At 39.0% G+C, this 23,634-nt stretch overlaps 1 protein-coding gene across 1 annotated transcript in view; it reads left to right on the forward strand.

Annotated features, from left to right (window-relative positions):
- Window positions 1-23,634, forward strand: part of LOC119410858 (Down syndrome cell adhesion molecule homolog) — a 50,432-nt gene that overhangs the window by 9,502 nt on the left and 17,296 nt on the right. The window contains exons 3-14 of the mRNA XM_037677779.1: window positions 8,441-8,637; window positions 11,112-11,208; window positions 11,438-11,566; window positions 13,033-13,200; window positions 14,062-14,132; window positions 14,305-14,548; window positions 17,236-17,382; window positions 18,798-18,953; window positions 19,514-19,647; window positions 19,825-19,978; window positions 20,152-20,269; window positions 20,346-20,512. Coding sequence (XP_037533707.1) covers window positions 8,441-8,637; window positions 11,112-11,208; window positions 11,438-11,566; window positions 13,033-13,200; window positions 14,062-14,132; window positions 14,305-14,548; window positions 17,236-17,382; window positions 18,798-18,953; window positions 19,514-19,647; window positions 19,825-19,978; window positions 20,152-20,269; window positions 20,346-20,512 — 1,782 coding nt within the window. The remainder of the gene's footprint in view (window positions 1-8,440; window positions 8,638-11,111; window positions 11,209-11,437; window positions 11,567-13,032; window positions 13,201-14,061; window positions 14,133-14,304; window positions 14,549-17,235; window positions 17,383-18,797; window positions 18,954-19,513; window positions 19,648-19,824; window positions 19,979-20,151; window positions 20,270-20,345; window positions 20,513-23,634) is intronic.

Consider the following 23,634-nt stretch of genomic DNA (forward strand, 5'->3'; position numbering starts at 1 on the left):
CCATCCATCCATCCATCCATCCATCCATCCATCCATCCATCCATCCAGTATCATGTATCCACTTTTTCTTGGGAGTCCAATGGCGTAGTGGTTAGCACTGTTTCCCCAAAGCAAGAAGGTCCTGTGTTCAAGGCCTATATTGGGCCTAGGGTCTTTCTGTGTGGAGCTTGCATGTTCTCATGCATGTGTTAAATTTCTCCATGCACTTTGTTTTCCACCCATGGACCAAAATATTCAGATTCAGGGTTCACTTGAAAAAAATGCCCAATTAACCTTTTGAATGACAAATCCTTGCTCAACTTCCTTTGTTTTAAAGACTTATTCAAATGCAGAATAAAGAAAGCATTCAAATGTTTAAATATTTAACTTTTCGGGTTAGTGGCAGTGCCAGAACTTGAATTCAGACTTATCACAAGGAGTGCGAAAATATTAACTCTTTATTAGAAAGGAAAAGCAAAAGGCTGTTGTGGCAGCAAAACTAAACTAAACTCAGATGATCACTGGAAACACATGAGGACAGCAGACACAAACTTTATGGCATGAAGTCTAATTACACAGAACTGGAGAAAAAGAGACTGTATACATAGAGCAGGGTTAAATGGGAAGTAGAGACACCTGCAAGAACACAATGAGAGCAGCAAACTGAAGAAACACTGAGGAGGCTGACTGAAGTTAAATGAGGACAGACTCAGGGATACCAAAAACAAACCTAACAAAGTACAAAAACCAGACTGGACAAGATCTAAACTGAGAGAAAAGACAAATAAAGTAACAAGAATCCCAAGACACAGAAAGCAAAACTAAGCAATCTGATCTTAAACACAGATAATCTAAATACACGGATATGACATAAAGAAGCTCTCACTGGAGCCTCAGAAGTTGCAGGAAGGCCTCTAGATGAGGGGTGTCAAACTCACTTACAAAAGGGGGCCAAAATTAAAACCTTTTTCAAACTAAGAGACAATTTCAGAAACAACATGAACTCAAATTAGATACCCAGCATCTTTTCTTGGTCACAGGTTCCTCAACAAGAGTTTGATTGGTCTCATTTGATGTTCTCTGTTGTGCTTTCGACATCATAATCAAAGATACCTGAAAAAGATTCAAGAGACAGCAGGATTTTACGTTTCACATATCATCTTGGGGGCCAGATAAGATGTCAACGAGGGCCATATTTGGCCCCGGGCCTTGAGTTTGACACATATGCTCTAGATGGTTGTGAGTCATGAGGCACAAGCAGTAGGTCAATGCTTCTTGGACAGAAGCTGGAAATGAATTGCGATAGTCCCTTGCTACTTAGCAGTTCGTTTTTCGTGGACTTGCTCTATCGCGGTTTGGACATGACACACAACTGGCTGACTGATGGGTGAGCTGCACAATCAGCATAGAATTTTGATTTAAAACAAATTTGTTTTGCACCTGTGCACAGGTGCACAGGACTGTGTGCAGCCCACATCTGAAGGAGAAGCTTTCTCCTGCAATGTGTCATATCTTCGCTCTGCAGCGGAGAAGTAGGCGTGGCCGAGAGTGCTGCCAGGTGACTGAGAGCAGCGAAGGCAGAGAGCTGAAATCATGACATTCAGTGCACTTTTAGAGCGTTTAACATTTAGAGACATTGTTTAGAATGTTGCAAGAGTGTGGGAAGGGTTTAAAATGCATATATATATATATATATATATATATATATATGTATTTGTACTACTATTCCTAATTTGCGGTTTTTCAATTATCGCGGGGCTTCAGGGTACGGCTCCCCCACAATAAACGACGGACTACAGTACTCCCATTCAGGTAGCCTGGGAGAGGGCCTGATGTTAAAACAACCAAAACCACTTATGACAGAAAGTTTACTTATCCTTCAGGAGCAATTTGAGATTAGTTGGCCTGTCCAAGGCCAGCGGGGAGGCCAAAATCAGATAAACAACAATTATTTGGGCCGCCAGACTCTGTTTTCTCTCTGACTTCAAGTTCTGCTCAATGGTGAATCCAAAGAGCCAGATTTGTGGACATTCCGCCTGGTCTGTGCTCAATTGGCTTTCTCCAAGATCGAATCCTTCATGCCAGTGAGTTCCAGGAGCTGAAAGTGGCCTACGATTCTCAGAAATAGCGTCCAGCTTGCAGTTGAGCTCGTCAAGCATATGAGTTTGAGAGCTCGAGGCATGAATTAATCCTTCACATAAGGCTGGCAGCTTTACCATGGCCGAAACTGCTGCCGATGTTTTTCTTATTTGTCGATATTCAAGGTATCCACCGATTCCAAGAAGCAGAAACTCTGCTATCATAAATCCAATAATGTACACATATTCTACATCCTCCATGGACAGCACAAATAGGAACATCATCTTCCACTCACCCCAGTAATCAATGACATACCCAGCTGCTTGGGTCCGTTCAGGGCATGAGGGCTCTCCAACACCCTGACGTCTGGTGGGGAAAAAAGTTTAAATTTCGTTGAGGGACCAGCTGACCAAATCCATAATAATTTTTGATTCAGAAGATGTGTAAAGAGAGGCTCTGAGGTTGACAGGACAAGAAAGCAAAAAAAAGCAGGAGGAAATGAGAGAGGCCAAGAGCGACCGTCTTTGCTGAGAGTGAAAGAGAGTATAAATAAAGGTTGAATGAATTACAGTATGTGCTCAAGTACATCAATACATGTACGCAACAACTACAACTTCCATTTCACATAACAGTTACTCTTTATAACCTGGAAAGCTTTTAAATGACAAATAATTTTGAATGTTCAGTGACATTAAGACATCAACAAACACAGAAGAACATACAACTGTTCAAATAGTTAAACTACAATGTGCTACAATGACTTATTAGTGCAAGTTAAATAGATGTCATAAAACCTATTAATCTGTCTTGTTTCAAAATACTTAAAATGGGAAAATGTAATAATTTCAATAAAATAAACTTACAAACTACTTAGCCCAACAGACGGTTTGCATAAGCTTATGTCAAACATCAATTAAACAGCATATATGAGCGAATATTATATTAAAAAACTTATTTCCTTCAGTTTCATGTTTAATAACACATATGGACTAAATTATTTGCCTTTAATCAAAAATAAACTTAGATTAGCTCCCATGCAGCTACGTTTGCATCAGTGACATAGTTTTTCAGGCTGGACGAGACCTACAGTAGCATCATCGTCATCAGAGTGAGTCAAATGCAATCAGGCAAAGTGCCAGTCACACAAATTTAAAATAATTATTAATTATTATAGTAAATTCAAGTACTGTAATTAACTTGTGGATGTCTAACTTTCCTTACCCTTCAATATTCTGAAACTACAACTAAAAGTGGTGCTTTATTAAATGCTGAAACAGCTGCTGAATGGGTGACACTGTAATCTGTCGATGCCTGTGCTGTGTTTTTTGTTGTGTGTGTGTGTGTGTCACCATTACTACTTTTTTAATATACATCTATTCATATTTTGATAAATTTGTTTACAGATTTATGTTGCACAGCCAGTATTGTTGTAAATGGAAGTGTGTGTGAGACTACAACACGGTCAGCGAGCTTGTCTGCTGTGTACGAATAATCAACGACGTCTCTCTCATCATTAAGTCATGGATGTCCTGGTGGGAGCCTAAGTAGGGAAACAGAGTGAGTGAGTGAGGGATCATAGTTAGCGCTGCAGGGGGAACATGCTCTCCATCTCTCTTTGGTTGTGTACTGGAGCTGAGATGTGTCACGAGCACGAGTCTTCTCTGCTCTCTGTTCTCCCCTGAACACACTTGTGCATATGGACACAGAGGAAAAACACTCCTGCTCACAGATATGTTACTCAGGAGTGTACAGACGTTCACACACTGACTCAGCCACACAGACTGCAGCTGTTCCAGGAAGATGAGACCTCTAACCATCGTGGCACAATGCTGCAGCATGTAACTGCCATTACTGTTCAGTTATGTGACAGTGTTCACTATTCTGCAGCAGGTGTATTCTCCAGGTGCTAGAAACGTCCTGGTAAATATCATATAAACATTTAGACCATGAACATTGTCAGAGATGCACCAGTTTTCTAGGCAATTGCTGATTTCGGATTTTCGAACTTTCCATTTTCAATTGTAGACACTTTTACCAATTCAAATTTCTCTCTTAAATCTAGAACAACAAACCTTTCATTCTGTGATCGTATTGACAATGAGTTGTTGTTTTTTTATTCTTAAAAAAATCCTTTGCAAAACTGTACCAGACCACAGAGCTTTCTCTCTGAGGTGATTGATCAGTGATATTTGTGCAATTGAATACACAACAGAAAACTGCTTTTGGTGTACTTTCTTTGTAGGCAAACGCTCTCTGGTTAGTAAAGACTTACACATCAGAAACATGCCTTTAAAATAAGAGCAAATTAGCTGTGGTGCATTCACTGACCACAGTTAAAAATGGCATTTTAGAATGCTGCTTGGCTAAAGTGCATTCACTTACGACATTTAATTTGGTTAAAAGCACTACACGACCTATTCTAAACAGTAAATGGTAATATTTGCAGTAAGGTTAAAATGTTTCAGATAATATCTCACTGGGCTGTGACTGTTGGAGGTGGTGACTAAAAATTGTGAGCGAACAGGCAACTTGTTAGTTGCAGTTTCACTGAATCGTGTTTGCAAATAAGTGATTAGGGAGCCATATGTTATAGTCCATTTTTGTGTGCATGGCTTGAAAAACTAATTTTAGACATTTATTAAGCACTTAATATTTTTGCCCAATTCCACCGAAATTATTCTCATCATAGCTTTTTTTGTACACAAGTTGCAGCAGCCGCCATGTTTATAATTTTATTTATTGTAGTGCCCTTTTGAAATTAACATAAACAAGTTAGATCAGTTTTTAAGTCATTGTTTTTCATCAGTGGCATGCATTTTAGACCTAGACATTCAGGCCTGTAGCTTTGGTGTTTTATGTGCAGGTGTCAAACTACAACTCTAGTGCTCATGAAATGGGTTGTATACACAGGCATAAAAACTGATAAGAGTTTGAGATACCCACAGCCACTCTGTGACTAATCTGAGAGAAAAGTTGTTGTGCCTCTTTCCTGCGGGGTCCCACAGGGCTCGATTCTTGGACCCCTGCTTTTTACACTCATCTGCTCCCTTTGGGGTCTATCCTGAGGAAAGATGGTCTTTTATTTAATTGTTATGCTGATGATTGTCAGATTTACTGTATCTGCCCTTAAAACCAACTACTTCCTGGTCCATTTACACTCTGTTAAAATGTCTTGATGACATCAAGGTATGGGTGGCTTCAAATTTTTTTAAGTTTTAATGATCATAAGAAGTTGTTGTGTTTAACCCTAGCTCTACCGCTGTCTCTAATCCTGTAGATCTTTACTCTCTTCAGCCATATCTTAAGCTGTCTGTTGCGAATCTCAGGATGGTTTTAGACTCTGACCTTAAGATTAATAAACAAATTAACTTTGTTCTGCAGAAAAAACTTCTACCAGTTAAGGCAGATAGCTAAGATTAAGTCAGTGTTCTCCAGATCTGTCCTTGAAAAATTTTCTGCCATCACATGATTTTATCACTGATTTTAGTTGCACTTTGTAGTACTTAACGAAAAGTGCGTTACAAATTAAATTCATTATTATTAATATTATTATTATTATTATTATTATTATTATTATTATTATTATTATTATTATTGTTATTATTATTATTATTATTATAAAAACTAGTCCATGCTTTTATCATTACCCAAATGGACTAATGTAATGCACTTTATGTTGGGGGCAGTCAGGTCTCCATTTCACGTCTCCGGCTCATCCAGAATGCTCTGCTCGGCTCCTAACTGGAACTCGTAGGTTTGAGCATATTAAACCAGTTTTGTCCTCCCTTCACTATGCACACCAGAATTGATTTTAAAATTCTCCTACTAACCTTTAATTGCATAAATGGTCTTGCACCCTCATATCTCTTTGAGCTACTAGAACCATATGTTCCCTCTTGGGCCGTGAGGTCATCTGATCAGCTACTTTTGCCTGTTCCAAAAACAAGATTGAAGCTCAGAGGTGATCGGGCTTTTTCAGTCATGGGCCCCAAGCTTTGGAACAATCTGCCCCCCCACCCCAAATGCCACTTCTCTTCCTGTTTTTAAAATTTCTACTAAACCCTCATCTGTTTTCTCTGGCATTTCACACAGTGTGAGTTGATTTAGTTTTTTTTTTTTTTTTCTGTTTTTTTTTTATGCTTTTAATTAATTTTTCAGTACTATCATTCTTTTTCATTAATTTACTCTCATTGATGTTATTGTTAAGCACTTTGGTAACAGCTACTGTTTCAAATGTGCTCTATACATAAAGCTGACTTAACTTGATGTTTTTTTTTTAACTTGTTTAAAATTCAAGCAACAAATCTGTGAGCCTCTGCAACTCATGTGAGGAAATTTAGAGCCCTGCAAATGTTTTAAGACATTTTGGAGGCTCCCTAACAAATACTGTTTACCATCTAGAAACCAACATCTGACGCCCAGTTAGATACTGTGTTAAAAAGTGACACATTCATTATACAGTATGACTTGCTGGAAAAGACAAAAAAATGAAGATTTCTGGGGATTGCTAAATAAATGTAAAATGTGATTTAGTCTTTTACATTGCAGTTTATTTTTTATTTGTGAGAGTTTCTACTAACAGGTACGGCATCAACTATATACTATTCAGAAATTCTGTGGCATTGCAAACATATTGCCATTACAAGTCATTTCACTAACATATCAGAGCAGCCGGAGGCTAAAATTCTGAATTTGACAGGTTTTCACCACTGCAGCCTAATGCATATCAGAAGCTGTCAGCAAGAAATATAGAGAAGCTCTTTCTGTTTCGTAGCAGTTCCCATCTTATTCACAGCAGCAACCACCATTTCTTGTGTGCCAACACTGTTCAAATGTTCTGCCGAGCTGACGACACAGGTTTCATGCACAACAGATACACTACATCTTAAAAATGGTGATCACTACAAAGCGATTATGACTTTAAAATGTCACCAGTGAAATTTGTATTACTTGAAGTTGCACATCCTGAGAGAAAACCAGTGCGCACTTAAAAAAAACAAAAAAAAGCATGATAAGTTAATATGGTGTCATTTGTATTTTATCTCTTCAAAGATCATGTCAACAGCCCCTGAGAATTTTTGTTACGATCAAAAGAAGGAGAAAAAGACAGACTAAAAGGAAGTGCGCGTATGAAAAGTGAGCGAATAGTGATTGCAGATGAAATGTTGTCAACATAAACTGCTGCTGCCAAATGACACACATTCACGTACGAGCTGGATGTGTAGCTAATGAGCTCCGTGTGTGGTTACGGTGCAGAGTCAGACCTGCTGCACCCTCAGACTAATGGGAGTTCACGCAGGAGTCACTGCTTTTATTTTTTTTTCTCCGCTCCTCTGCCTCATCTTCAGAAAGCAGTCTGTTTTCATTTGCTGTCGTTATCAAAGTAGGCACAGGTTCACCTTAAGGGCTTCTTCCAATCTCCAGGTACAGAGAGAGACGGGCACGCTCAGACAAAAGTTCATGATGTCTAAACGGTTGTCACAACTATCACCTGACAGATAGTGTGACTTTTCTTAGCACAAAACAAAAGAATACCTAAAATTGTGCCGTGTTGTGAAAAAATAAAGCAATGCCCTATTTTTGCATTGCATAAAGATACAGTATTGCCATTCAAAAGATATTTACAAAGCAAACCTACTTCTTCAAGTCCTCGTGTGTAAGACTCTGTGATAGTATTTGTAGTACTGTAATTTCCGGACTATAAGCCGCCTCTTTTTTCACACACTTTGAACCTTGCATCAATGCTGCGGCTAATTTATGGGGTTTTGTTTTTTGACGGGCTAATGAGCTTCCTGCCACCAAAACATTTAACCTCATCACACCCCGGTGCTCATATAGCTGCCCAACAAACATCTCTCTTGTGGGGTGGGTCCTAGTGGCTCAATGAGACTACCTGTATAAATAAAGGTTAAAAAAAATCTCGAAGTTCGGTGGGAGGCTTGGTTGACTGGTGGTAAGAAATAATTTACCAAAACCGGAGGCATGCAAAGAGCAACTTCTGCTCCAGTCTGCCAGTGGATGCTGACAGGAGCAGTTTTTTTAAATCCTCTTCAGGAGGAAGATGAAGATAACAATCAATGACTTCTTGGTAGGCTACTGTATTTTTATTTAACCAGCCGTGTTATCGGCACTGTTCAGAAAAAAACATTTACTGTACGTATTTGTGTACCGGTACGTATTTAATCAAAATTAAAAAAAAATCTTCCTGTGTAAATGTCTCACATTACAACATGGACACCTGCAGCTTATACACAAGTGCATACTGTATGTACAACATTATTATTATTGTTTTTATTTAGTGGGCGTGGTTTATATTTGGGTGTGCTCAATAGTCCAGAAATTACAGTGTTTGACCGTTTCCCTGTTCTTGTGTTTCTTCCAGTCCCAGCCATGATCACCTCATACCCCAACGCCACTCTGGCCACACAGGGGGAGGAGAAGAGGATGATCTGCATTGCTCACGGAGAGAAACCCATCATGGTGCGCTGGGAGAAAGAGGAGCGCATCATCAACCCAGAGACCAGCAGATATGTGGTTACTGTCAAGGAAGTGGCTGATGAAGTCATCTCCACTCTGGTGGTGAGTGTTCAGTTTCACTGTAAAATATCAACATCTGAAACATCTGAAATGTTTTGAATCTGTGACAAGAGCAGCTCCATACAGACACTTTAACAAAAAAAAAAAAAAAAAAAAAAAAAAAAAACAGCCCGGACACTACATCAGTGATTTAAATAAAAAAATATGTTTGCATAACATGATGAGAAGTTCAGTTATCAGGGGAGACTTGGAGTAGAACTGCTGCTCCTCCACGTCGAGAGGAGCCAGTTGAGGTGTTCGGGCATCTGGTAAGGATGCTTCCTTCGGGCATGTCAGACTGGGAGGAGACCCCGGGAAAACCCAGGATACGCTGGAGAAACTATGTTTCTCGGTTGGCCTGGGAACATCTTGGAGTCCTCCCAGAAGAGGTGGAAAGAGATGGCTGGGCCTCCCTGCTCAAGCAGCTGCCCCCGAGGCCCAAATTTGCAACAAGTGGAAGATGATGGATGTATGGTTGGCATAACATAAACATTTTAAGTTTAGAAATTGTTATATTTTAATTCTAGTTATATTGTTTAAATCTAACACTTAAAAAGATAATAGTTGAATAAAAAATTACAAATTATATATATTTTTAATAATCCACATAATCACAATGATTCTTTTCCAAATTAAGCATCTACGGTGTATTGCTTATTCTAGTCCACTGTCCAGGAAAATGGGGAGTGTGGTAAAGAGGTGAAGAAGAGAGTCCAGGCAGGATGGAGTGGATGGAGAAAAGTTTCAGGAGTGATTTGTGACAAAAGGTTGTCAGCAAAGGTCAAAGGAAAAGTTTACAAGACAGTGGTGAGAGCAGATATATTGTATGATCTGGAGCCATGGCATTGACAAAAAGACAAGAGAAAGAACTGGAAATAGAAGAAAAGAAATGTTGAGGTTCTCCTTAGGGGTGACAAGGATGGATAAGATTAGGAATGAGATCATCAGAGGTACAGCACAGGTTGAACAACTGGGAGATAAAGTTAGAGAGACCAGACTGAGATGGTTTGGACATGTCCAGAGGAGGGACAGTGGGTATATTGGTAGAAGGATGTTAGAAATGCAGCTGCCAGGAAAAAGACAAAGAGGAGATATATGGATGCAGTTAGAGAGGACATGGAGGTAGTTGGAGTGAGGACAGAGGATGCAGAGGACAGAGAGAGATGGAGGAGGACTTCAGACCCCTGAAGAGGGAAAAGCTGAAAGAAGAAGAAGAAGAAGATAAAGAACAAGAAGAACAATAAGAAGAAGAGAAGTCTGAGATTGTCAGTTCTCTGCATTTAACCCATCACACCTAAGAAACACCCAGGTGGAGCAGTGAGCAGCTATGTCTTGCTCAGAGACATCACGACATGTGGGAATGGCTGCGAGTCGAACCGTGACTATCTGGTCCCAGGTCGGCTGCCCTACCTCTACCCCATAAAGAAGAAGAAGAAGAAGATTGCTTATTGTAGAATATATGTGTATATACAGTATAATTTAGATCAACACATTATTTTTCTAAACATCTTTACTGCTGTTGATTTTCACATTAACTTGGTTGGTGGAGCTAGTTTGAAATTGTTGAATGAAACACACTATGGTTTAACAAGTCTTCTTTCAGATCTGTTTTCATTCATTAAACAAGTCTGAAACAAGTAGCACAAAATACTTGTATACACACCAAAAATAATTTTACGTTTCACTTTACTGCCTGACTTACACAGTATAAACTAAAACAAATATAACCAGCTGGAGTTCTGGGGGTAGTCTTGTGCAATTTGGTGGCTCCTCAGATAAATATTGTTATGAACTCATTTTAATGTATATGAATGTTTCTGTTTAGTGACCTGAAATGACTTCTGTTGTAGTTTGTTCCTATATAAATAAACTGAATTGAAAATTGAATTGGATCTTGATGTGGCAACCCAATGTTTGATAGGGACTTCTTTTTTTTTTTTTTTTTACCACTGGATGGATGCAGCTACACACCAAAATAGAAGTTGGTACAACACCTATTTTTGTTATCCAACTCAAAAGATGGACTGAAATTTATGGCGGCAGCCATCTTGGATTCTGACATGGCAACCCAATTTTCACAATGAACCTTTCTTACACCCAGATACAGTCACACACCTAAACAGAAGTCAGTACCTCACTTATTTTTCAAGTTATTATGCTCACAACATGCTCAGACAGATGGATGGAGCTTTGTTTTTTTTTAAATGCCCATTTTTGCTCCGTGACGGGAACAAAAACAAGGAGAAGAAAAAATATGAGCGAAGGGGCAGGGATAAACAAAAAGCACAGTATTAGGGTTTACATGCGTAATACAGTAAATCTAAAGTACAGCATATGTAAATATTTAAATGTCTCATAGGGTGCAGGCTTTTTTCTTTCTTCTTAGTTTTATCTCAAAGTAAATAAATAAGACAAAAGTTTAGATTTAGAGCTCCAGCCATTGTTTATTTGAAACCCCTGAGTGTACTTCTCTGTAGATCATGCCAACTGTTCGTGAGGACTCAGGATTCTTCTCCTGCCATGCGATCAACTCGTTCGGCGAGGACAGAGGCATCATACAGCTGACAGTGCAAGGTAAGCTTTTTCTCTCCTCACACCCTTCTTTATGAAAGTGGGATAAAAACTACGTTTAAGATACTGAAAACCTCCATTTTTTTATTACTTTATTCATTTTAATATCATTGCTTGATCTTTGATGTTGTACTGTAATGAGTAAAACTGATTTTTAGGTTTTTGTTTGAGTACTTTTGCTCAAGACTCTATGTCTCTCTTAAAATTTATGGATGTGTTCAAATCTCTTCAGAACCACCTGATCCTCCAGAGGTTGAGATCCGTGAGGTCAAAGATCGCACCATAGCTCTTCGTTGGACCATGGGTTTTGATGGCAACAGTCCCATCACAGGATATGACATTGAATGCAAGAACAAGTCAGGTAGCAGCAGAAGGAAGGAATGAATTATTGTGTTATTGATTCAAATTCATTCATTCAATCTTTATTTATACAGGATTAATTCCATTGAGCCTCAGGGACTCATTTACAAAAGAGAACTGATTTCAACAAAGAATGATGACAACAGTGGACAACAAAGACAACAATAGACAATCATAAAGGATGCATACAAATTGAGAATAACAAGTGAAAATAAAATGGTTTAAAATTTAAAAAAATTAAAACTAGGTAAGGCGATGTAAAATACTAAAAACAGGAACATGTCTGCATTGGTTTTTCCCAGGAACTTAACAGATGTTTAAAGCCACTTAAAGAAGGTTGAGAGCTTCAGATCTTTTTGTAAGATATTCCAGGAAACAGGAGCAGAGTAGGAGAAGGCCCTTTTGCCAAGTTCAGTCCTCACTCAGGGGACACTGCAGGTAATAATGTCCTGAGAGCGCACGCTGTAGCTGCACTCACACAGTGGCATGTAGGAGGAGATGTATGAAGGCAGCAGATCAAGAAGTGATTTAAAGATGAAAATGTACCAGTGAGAGAGTCTGTGTGAAGTTAATGATGACCAGTTAACCAGTGAATAAAGGGTGCAGTGGTGGGTATGGTAGTTACAGCCAGTTATGAATCTTAGCGCACCGTGATAGACAGCGTCCAACATCTGCAGGGTGCTTGTAGGGGCGTTCATGTAAATAATGTCACCATAGTTAATGGAGGGAAGGAAAGTCGCAGTCACAAGGCATTTTCTAGCATTCAGAATTAAGCAGGATCAATTTCTGAAAAGAAACCCAGTTTAACTTTCAGTTTCCTTACAAGTTTCCCATTTGGAGATTAAAAGAGAGAGGCGAATCGACCAAGATACCCAAATATTTGTAGGGATCGACAAACTCAATAGGAGCACCATTTGAGGATAAAATCAGTGGAAGAACTGCTGGGACCAATTTCCTGTTTGAAAACAACACCCCTTTGCTTTTATTGGCATTTAGGACAACTTTGAGTCGGAACAAATCTGACTGGATGATGTCAAAAGCAGATTGCAAAAGCTGGAAAACCTTAGCAACTGTTTTAGCTCGACAATAAACAAGTGTGTCATCAGCATAGAAATGTAAGGATGCATCAGGGATGCTCTGACCTACATTACCTATGTAGACTGTGAAGAGGGTGGGTCCTAAGACTGAGCCTTGTGGTACACCATTGTTTACTGTTAAAATAATGGAGAAACTACCATTATGTTGAACACATTACCTCCTGTCTGAGAGATAGTTAGAGAACCATCAATGGTGTGATCTGAGAAACCAATTTCTGAGAGCTTATATACTACATAAATATATAAATAAATAATATATAAATAAATATATAAATATACTATAAATACTACAGGAAACAAAAATGCCAAACACATTTTTATCATGAAATGCTACTAATGAATTCAATGTCTGTCTTTTTACCTCCGCCAGCTTCGTGGTTATCAGCCCAGGTAACCAAAGATGTGTCACCTCAGCTAAACCAAGCCACTATTATTGACCTTCACCCCTCCTCCACGTACAACATCCGCATGGTTGCCAAGAACATTATTGGCAACAGCAATCCGAGCAATGAGCTCACCATCACGACTGATGAAGCAGGTTAGTGAGCTCCTTGTCAGCGTGATTTCCCCACTGGCTAAGAAAAATGTACTTAGTCACCAGGCCTGAAACCTGAAGCCATGTGAGGTGCTGTTAAACTGAAAACCAGCAGAGCATTATCAAAACAGTCACTTCCTCTGGCGGAGGTGATGTTTTTAAACGCAGTCCTATAATTAGGCAGATTATTAACCAAGGCAAGTTAGTCAGAATGGTCATTTAGATACAATTTATATTTCTTATAACTGAGGATGTTCATTCATAACCTAAAATAAATCAGTAAACTGACAAAGAAACAGAAGTAGATGATGGACATACATCGATATGAACCGTCTCCAAATATTTTACAGGTATTGATGGGTCTGGAATTGATTGATTTACCTCTGAATATTTTATAGAGTATATAAAGTTGAATCAGTTCTACTTTTGAGGAGAAACTTTTGAAAAGATCAGTGGATAATCAGAGGATACATTTGTGTCAAATAATCATTATGCAGTTGTTTCAAAATGAGGCTGTGGTCTATAAAGTGAGGAACCGAGCAGTTCATCCTCAGTTTGAGTCAGCCCTGTAAAGGTCCACTTATCTTCAGTCGCTCATACTGACCCCCCAGGGCATTTTTGCACATTGAAACAGAGCAACCAGTCAAAATTATTGCTATAATGAAGTAATAATACTCATATCAGTTCTTACAGTTTAAGGGGCAAGTTGATGATGCTACCAGTTTGTCATTAGTATTAATTTGAGATGAAGGCCTCAGATTGAACAAAGTAGAAACAGACTGCATTGTTAGCTCAACAGCATCACCTAGTGGACATTGTGCAGGTTTTATCTTCTCTCATGTAACCCTAATGGATCTCTTTCAGCTCCTGATGGCCCACCACAAGATGTCACACTGGAGCCCACCTCCCCTCAGAGCATCAAAGTTTTCTGGAGGGTACAATAATAATTTTTATGCCTTGACTTTTCAGCACGTCTTTGCTTGTAAATAATGTAGTTTTGGTTTGATATAACTGCACAGAACTGGCAGTAATAATAAAAAAAAGACAATCAATAAATTCTTCCCCAACCTGTTTTTTTTATTTTTTATTGTTATCCTCTTTCTTCAGCCTCCCCAGAAGCATCTGCAGAACGGTGTGATCCGCGGCTACCAGGTTGGCTACAGGGAGTACAGTCCTGGAGGGAGTCACCAGTTCACCATAATCAGCGTGGACACGACCGGAGACACCACGGAGAGCATCGTGCTGGACAACCTGAAGAAGTTCACTCAGTACAGTGTGGTCGTCCAGGCTGCAAACAGAGCTGGCACAGGACCCTCCTCACAGCAGGTGGTCACCAAGACCCTGGAAGACGGTAAGTAAAGGATGTGAAGGAGCGTTTATTTTCTATATATTTATCCTTTGTATCTAAAACTGTGTGTCAGCGTATTACTTTAGTTAAGGAGGTGGTGTGGTTCTTCTCAGATGCAGTGGCTGTCAGAGGAGTTGGTATCAATTTGTGTTCTGTTGGACATATTTTGAACCACAGTACATACAAAAACCACATGCTGCATCCTTCATACTTCTCCGCTTCAGATTGAAAATTATATTGACGTAATGTTTTTCTTCCAGTGTTTGTTTTTTGATTTTTCTTTCTATAATGCAATATTCTAAAAAATGAACAAACTGAATGCTCGGACAGTTGGACCGAGTTTATCTTGTTTTTATTTATATTTTAAAGAAGAAGAAAAATGCACTGGAGAACAAAACATTTTCCTGTGTCTTATTGAGATATTTAAAAGTACAGTATTTTAGAAGCTCTGTATTTTACCCATATAGCTTTTAATGTTTTAAGATAAGATAGAACTTTATTGATCCCGCAGGAAATTGTTGTGCCAGAGTTTCAGTGCAGAGGAACATACACAAGAATCACACAAGATATATATAAAAAATAATAGAGAATATTAAAGATACTAACAGTAATGGTCTAAAACAGGTCAGGTGCAGACAGAAACATTCAATTGTTTTTGGATTAATTTTATTGTGCTATGTGCAGAAAGGGGGAGGAGTTGAAAAGTTTGATAGCCACAGGGAGGAAGGACTTCCTGTGGTGCTCTGTGGAGCACCTCGGACTGGATTCCTGACTTTTACAGTAGAGGAGCACTTTATAGAGTACTTTTGATTACATTCAGTTATTAAGAACAGAAACCTTTAGACCAATACTCCAGAACATTTAAATTAAGGTGAAAGGGCTATAAAAATATATATTAGCTGTTGAGGTAGGGCTTTGAATGAACTCAGTTTGAAGAAACAGATTTTTTATTCTGACAGGATTAACAAGTCAAAGAAGCAAAGCTCAGGTTTCATAATGGTTTGTGTTCATGCTATAAACACTACCTTTGCACTGCCGTCTGTTTTGCATGATATGATTATTAAAACAGTTTTGTGATATTCCTGCTGGAAAAAATCCCAGGCTTCACCAGACATGCTACAGCTAGCTGCTGCTTGCCTTTTGCTCTTACAAATAACAATACAATTCTTTATACACGACTAGTGGTGCACCGATTGCAGTTTTCTGGCTGATCAGCGATTTCTATCGCTGATCAAACATCTGCCGACTCCAATTTTGTTTTATAAGCGACACTGTCAGATGTTATAAGGTCACAATACACCTTCAGTTTTCTAATATTATTTTGCTTGTTGAAAAACACACCTTTGAACAATATCCTATAAACATTACAAACTTGTTTTAACTGGCTAGGAGGTAGTGATCTGAAATATAAATGAAGTTTAGACAATTGTTGTTAAAAAAAAAAAAAAAATCAGTAAAATCGGTTTCTCATGCACGTATCGGCCGATTTCCAATTTTCCAAAATTAAGGAAATCGGGGCCGATTTATTGGTGCACTCCTATGCACGACCATAAAGTACAAAATTAACAAATGTTTAAAGATGTGACATTTACCAGTACATGAAGCACTGCAACAATTCAGTTCAGTCTCTTCTGTGTTTGGATTAGCTGTTATGCGATCCTGTCAGATTTTAACTTTGTTTCTCTAAAACTGATGATGTTAAAAAGATTTTGTACAACAGGTAAGATATTAACTGTTCACAATATTTAAAAAAAATAAAATTAAACGACAATTATCATTTTCAGTTTGGGAGAATTGTAACTTTTGTATACTTTCTCAGATATAATCAATAAACCCCTTTGACCCCACCCCCTTCACTATTTAATGTAATCAGATTTTTTTTTTTTACATGTGTTGGGTTTGTTGACCCTCTTGCCGAGTCTTGATGGGATCTGTTACAGTCTTGATAAATCCAGGAGTAAGTGGCAGGACGCACAACATATAAAACCCAGATGATTGGAATTTAGGCCACATTTTTATCACAAATCATCTGAACAAAAATGGCAAACTGGGAGCCCCGGTGAAAACAAACAAAAAGAGGGAGAAGTGCCGAACCAGCCAGCAGTTGTCTGTCGGATTCAGACTGATCCCCTCACCCTATGATCCAAGGACTAACCCCACAACCAAAAAACGTAAATACAGTGACAGTCGGGAACTCCCAGCCCCAACAACAGACAGCTCAACAACAAAACGTTAACAGGTGCAACCACAAGTATCTCAGAGCGATGCCAACAACCATCAGAACAACGTCACTCCGTCGGCCTCCCTCACTCATCCAACAGACGGAGCTTGGTCCTTTTAAATTGTCCTCAGCCAATCAGCTGTTCAGAGAGAGCACATGGATTCATTAGACACACATTGACATTAATGACAGAGACAGGCGCAGGATTGTATGACATAATTATGATTCTACTGGGCTTTAGTCACTGAGCAGAACTATCTAATCTAAAGGGAAGTGTAGTGAAGGCTTTGTCCAAAGTTTTTCTGAATTTTTTTTTTTTTACATGTTTTACATTTTACATGTTTAAACAAATGACTAAGTAACCTTTTTTTTGGTCCTCAGTGACACTCTCATCCTGATTGTGACTGATATCGCCTCTCAGAAAGCCTCAGCTCAGCCCAACACGTTGTCTCTTCTCTTGCTTTGACAGTGCCGTCTCGACCTCCTGAAAACGTCCTGGCTGTGGCCAAATCTCCAGAGGTCATTTCACTCTCCTGGGTGCCTCTGCCCAGAGAGGCTCTGAACGGAAACCTGCAGGGCTACAGGGTTATCTACTGGGCCAACCTCCCTGACGGAGGTACAAACATCCCCACACAGACTGGGTTAGATCACAAGATGTTGCTGCTGCTGTTTTCACATTTATCCACCAGGGGGAGCTGTGGATGTGTTTATTTCTTGGGTCGAGCACGTCACTGTGCATGTGGTTTGATCCCCAAATTGTATTTTAAATTACTCTAAGCACACATTTACTGAACTGCACATTATTTTTAAGCAGAGTTGTCCCCAATTACAGAATGATTACCCTCATCTGCTCAGAAATTGAAATGTGCAGAGCAGATCATTGTTTGTTGTTCCAGCAGGGATCCAACATGCTGTCTGGATTAACTTCATAAACAGTTTGAAATAGGGATGCACGATATTGGATTTTTGGCCGATATCCAATATGCTGATATGTTAAAACTTATTTGGCCGATAACCGATACTAATATTTTATATACTTTACTTTGTCAGAACATATTCCTCTTATTTAGTTTTATTTGCTACAAAAATTGTGTAACAGCTGTAAGAGCTGGTGACAAATATTCATTAACAGCCATATGATATGCATAGCACTTTAACTTATATTAAATGAAAAGTGTTAAATGTTATTAGCATTAGTCACCTGCGATGCTGTCTCACTTGTGGAGGCTTGTTCCAGGTTCATAGCTGCAGTGAGGGATCCTCTGCACTCTTGGGCATGAAGGACAGACTTTTTAAGTTCAAAGTTTTTGTCTATCCGTTGTGCCGTAAGACTGATAATTCTAACGGGGCTAACACGATGTTCAAATGTCTGTGGTAAAACTCACCCAAGTGCTATCGGCTGTTAGCTTCTCGATGACGTCAGAAATTACGGCTTGTAACTTGGGTAAGGTTACATCAGAAAAATATTTCTGACTGGGGACGATGTAGCGAGGCTCAACTTAGTCCATACATTTTTGGAATCCAACATCCTCACCAACAAAAAAAACTTCCACACTGCCGACATTTTTAATTTTCCTCTCTGCCGTGAGATCAGGTAGGCGCATGTGACGTCATCACGTTGTGCTGCTGCTGCAGACATCCTTGTCACTGGGTTGTCATACAAAAACAGTGTATTTTATATTGGTCAGTTATTTTGATGGAATGGCCAATGTCCAATATTTAACTTTAACGCAAATATCGGCTGATACTGATGCCATGCTAATAATTTCGTGCATCCCTAGTTTGAAATGCATAAAAAAGCATGATCAACTTCCACCATGGGTCTTGCTTCATTTCAAGGCTGTAAAAAATGCAAAGAAAAAAGGAATGAAAGCAAAAAATAAGTACAATTTTGTAGTTTTTGTTTTTTTGGGGGTTGAATATGACTGATTTAAGTATTGCTGTTAAAAATGTCAACGCTTCCAAGAAAGGCAAATCGTACTGTTACATTAAATACAGCCTTAAATTGACTTGCCTCCTTTTGTGTGTCAGAACTGGGCGAGATAAAAAACGTGACCACGGGACAGCCATCTCTAGAGCTGGAGGGTCTGGAAAAATACACCAACTACAGCATCCAGGTGTTAGCCTTCACAAACGCTGGCGACGGGGTCCGCAGTGAACAGATCTACGTTCGCACTAAAGAGGACGGTATGAGATACTTATGTGTTTTCAGACTTAAAAATTAAAATTGAATTCCTGAAAACAAATTGCTGAGGCCAACATTAGGTTTTCCCATGCATTATACACTTTATAAAGAATAAATGCAGTTATAGTTTTAGTTCCTGTTTAAAACACTGTGAACCTTGCTATGGTTATAAAAAGGGGTGTACGAGCGCAGACCGTTCATTATACTGTATGTCAGTGCGGCCTTCAAGTATAAACTTTTTCTGTTTAACGCTAAATGGAAAAAAGGTTTTTACAAATTGAACATTATGTTGTATTGAAGCAGATTGAACTGTGCAAATTATAGATTCATTAAAGCGTAGGTAACCTTTTTCAGAAGTATTGTTCAGTATATAATCTGTACTGTTCACATATATTACATTTTTGTCTTTAATTTTCACAAACTGCCTGAAAACCAACTAAGAAATAGAGAAATTGGAGTTTTGAAAGTCTGATATTTAAAAACTGAAATGTATAGAAACCCCGAGTTTAGTTGTTAGAAAATGCATTTAAGTGTTTTGATGGGTGTTGTGTGTTTTTTCTAGTTCCCGGCCCTCCAGCAGGAGTAAAGGCTGCTGCCTCCAGCAGCTCCGCCGTGTTTGTCTCTTGGCTGCCTCCACTTAAACTGAACGGCATCATCAGGAAATACATCGTCTTCTGTTCTAACCTGCATCCCATGGTAATAGTGTTTGTATACCAGAGAATCTTTGCTGTCTTCTCCACTCTGTCATTCCTGTGTGTCAAAGCCAACCCAGCTATGATGGTCCTCTATTTGAATAAAAGCCAGATTTCTGTTCTGCTTGACACTGGTGCCATCCAGTGATACATTAATCCTTTCTGTCCTTCTGCCGTGCAGGTGATGAGTGAGTTTGAGGCATCCCCAGATGCATATTTTTACAGGATCCCAAACTTGGCTCGAAACAGGCAGTACAGTGTCTGGGTGGTGGCTGTGACGGCTGCAGGTCATGGCAACAACAGTGAGAAGATCATAGTTGAGCCTCTGGCCAAAGGTAAACAAAAACCCACTGATCCTGCTTCATAGTCTGTTTTGTGAAGCGTGCTAAAATAAGGAAATGGGATAAAGTTGCATAAAACTTCTTTGTTTTCTTGATAAGTGAAAATGTAATGGTTCTGTGAACTTTGTGAGCTTTGATTTTTGTTTGTTTGTTTTTGTTGCTCTCAGCACCAGCCAGAATCCTGACATTTAATGGTACAGTCACCACTCCCTGGATGAAGGACATCGTTTTGCCCTGCAAAGGTGTCGGTGACCCTCCTCCCTCTATCAAATGGCTCAAGGGAAGGTAAGTAACTCAGTCATGTACAGAAGATCAACCAGGACCCTAAACTTCACTAAAACATGTCATTTTCTTTTTTCAGCACTAATGGGACACCTACACCTGTTGTCATGGATGGTCGCCGTAGTATCCATGGTAACGGCAGCTTCATTATCCGTACAGTGAAGGCAGAGGATTCTGGGAATTATAGCTGTGTGGCCAGCAACAACTGGGGGTCAGACGAGATCACACTCAACTTGCAGGTCCAAGGCAAGTGGAGCTGCTTGAGTGATCGCACAGTTTTACTGAAATATCTTAAAAACGTCACAGCATCTCTATTTGTTAAAACATTTTTTATTGAACACTTTATTAAACTTTTAAGATAAATTGTTTCATCTCATGAGCAAGATCAATGCTGCACAAAGCAAAGATGTTGCGTACAATCAGTTTATTCTAAAATAATCATAATAATGATAAAAATTTATGATAATAATTTTGACTGTCCCTCAGCAGTAAGAACAGAAATGTAAAATCAAATATTTGGCCTATATCAGCCGAAGGCTCCTATGTATGAATATATTCTAGTATTGCAGCTGATGACAGTAAGAATTTGTTTATTTTCTGTCAAACTATCTACATATGTGTTGCAATGTTGTGTTCACATGTTACAAACAGGCAAGCTAAGGTCAATTGAAATGGTGAACAGTACGAGATCAGATTAGGACAGGGTGTGCAGTTCACTTCAGTCAAAATGGTCCAAGGACAAACGCAAAATCCTAATCCAATTCTAATCCAAATAATTCACGCTTCATTTGTAGAATAGTTCAGGGACAAAACAAAATAAAAGAGGCAAAGATGTAGATTTAAAACAACCTCTAGATCACTGCTGTTCCTGAAAAAAAAAACAAGTGTGTTAAAATTTGTGGTCATCATGATGGCTCAGTGGTTAGTGCTGTTGCCTCACAGTAAGAAGATTCTAGGTAAATCCCCAGATTGGACCAGGGTTCTTTCTATGTGTCGTTTGTATGTTCTCCTCGTGTTTGCGTGGGTTTTTCTCTGGGTGCTCTGTTTGCTTCCCATATACCAAAAACATGCATGTTAGGCTGCTGTCAGGCCCAAGCCTGCCTTGCAAAAGAGATCTGATCTCAATGGAATTTGCCTGGTTACATAAAGCTTAATTAAAAAAAAATATAAAGAAAACTAATTGCAGACTGAGAAAATACACACCAGTGAATATACAAGAGATATAAACATGATAAATAGCAGGAAAGAAAAAAAAACTGCAGTAAGGAACAGCTAATTTTATAAACTTTGACATCCTTGTCTATTTTTCATTAACATTCTGACAGAAATATTGATATATATTTGAAAAATGAAGAAAGGTTGAATATTGATTCCCTGGACGGAATGATCCATACCATACCATACCATACCATACCATGCTTTATTTATAAAGCACTTAGAAGCAAATAGAAGCAAGGCCAACCAAAGTGCTGTACAGCAAAAACAAACAAGCAAAGGACACAGCATAAAAACATAGATCCAAATGGAAAAAGATAACTAAAAGATCAATACTGTAGAATACAGACAGGATTATAAACAAGTTACACAGTGTCAAAAGGCAGGGAATAAAAGTGGGTTTTTAAACAAGATTTAAAAACAGCAAGAGTGGGAGCCTGCCTGATGTGTAGTGGTAAGTCATTCCACAGCCTTGGACCTGCAACAGAGAAAGCCCTGTGACCTCTGAGCTTAAAACGAGTGCCTGGAACCAATAAAAGCATCTGGTCTGCTGACGTCAGAGAGCGCTGTAGGACATATAGTTGCAGCAGATCAGTAAGATAAGAGGGGGCAGAACTGTTCAGAGATTTAAAAACATACAGAAGGATTTTGAACTGAATTCGAAAGTGAACCGGGAGCCAGTGCAGGGAGGCCAGAACTGGTGTAATGTGCTCTCTATGGCCTGTACCGGTTAAAAATCGGGCTGCATCATTTTGGACCATTATGTAATCATGCGATGGAGGTCTGACTGATTCTTAAAAGAAGCGCATTGCAGTAATCAAGCCTGGATGTTATGAACGCATGTATTACAGCCTCAAGGTTGTTTTGAACAGTATGTGCTTCAGCTTAGACAGTCGCCTCAGCTGGCCAAAACACAATTTAACAAACAACATGACTTCAATCTTCTTCTCATTGAAACTCAAGAAATTTAAAACCATCCAGTCCCTGATGTCAACCAGGCAGTCAAGAAGAGGCTGAACAGAATGTGCACCAATGTGCTTCAGAGGGAAGTAAATTTGACAGTCATCAGCATAGAAATGAAAGGAAATGTTATGTATACGGAAAATGGCACCTAGTGGCAGCAAGTATAAAGAAAAGAGAAGAGGACCAAGGATGGACCCCTGTGGTACTCCCCACTGAAGAGTTGCCGATGATGAACTAAAACCCTTAATGTTGACACAAAAGGTTCTGTCAAAGTAGGATCTAAACTATTTGAGGGATGGACCCTGTGATGCCCACCCACTGCTCCAGCCTAAAAATGAGTACCTCATGGTTGATGGTGTCAAAAGCAGATGTAGATGCAAATGTTAGCACTTGAGCATGGACTTTGTTGTTAGCACTTTGAGATTGTAAAATGTAAAGTGCTGTACAAATTGAATAAATTATTATTATTATTATTGCTATTATTATTATTATAATTATGTAAGGTCCAGTAAGACAAGGAGCACAGAACGGCAGTAATCCACCTTGGTCTTGACAACACTCAGCCCACCCATTAACTCGTTAATCTGGTCAGCATTAAACTGTTTCTCTAAACTGACGTTGGTCAATGAACTATCTACAAAATATATTAGTTGTTCATAACTCCTCTACAAAACACCACTTTAAACTAAATTAAATTAAATTCAGTTTATTTGTATAGCGACAAATCACAAGAGAAGTTGTCTTAGGGCACTGAACAAAACCATTCACATACCAGTACATAAAAAAGCCAATTAGTAAAGTTCTCTATCTAAGGAAGCAGCAGACTCATTGAATCTTCACTTCGTTGCAGTCTCCCATCTTGAGCAAGCACAATGGCAACAGCGGAAAGGAAAAACTCCCTAATAACAGGAAGAAACCTCCAGCAGCACCAGGCTCAGGACAAGCGGCCATCTGCTTTGACTGGCTGGGTTTGAGAGGACAGAAAGGAGAGACAAACAAACACAGAATGGTAGATTCAGGTGTAGATGCAGGTGTTCCTGAAAGACAAAAACACATGTCAAGGATAGAAAAAAATAATTACAAATACAAAACAGGTTGAGCAGAGTAAGTAAAGACAGTAGCAGAGTGAAGAAATGTGTTCAGTTTGTCTTCCAGCAGTCCAAGCCTACAGCATAGGTTTAACTAACGAA

This window comes from Nematolebias whitei, chromosome 6 (assembly GCF_014905685.2).
Source record: "Nematolebias whitei isolate Nwh7 chromosome 6, NemWhi1, whole genome shotgun sequence".
Classification (NCBI taxonomy): domain Eukaryota; kingdom Metazoa; phylum Chordata; class Actinopteri; order Cyprinodontiformes; family Rivulidae; genus Nematolebias; species Nematolebias whitei.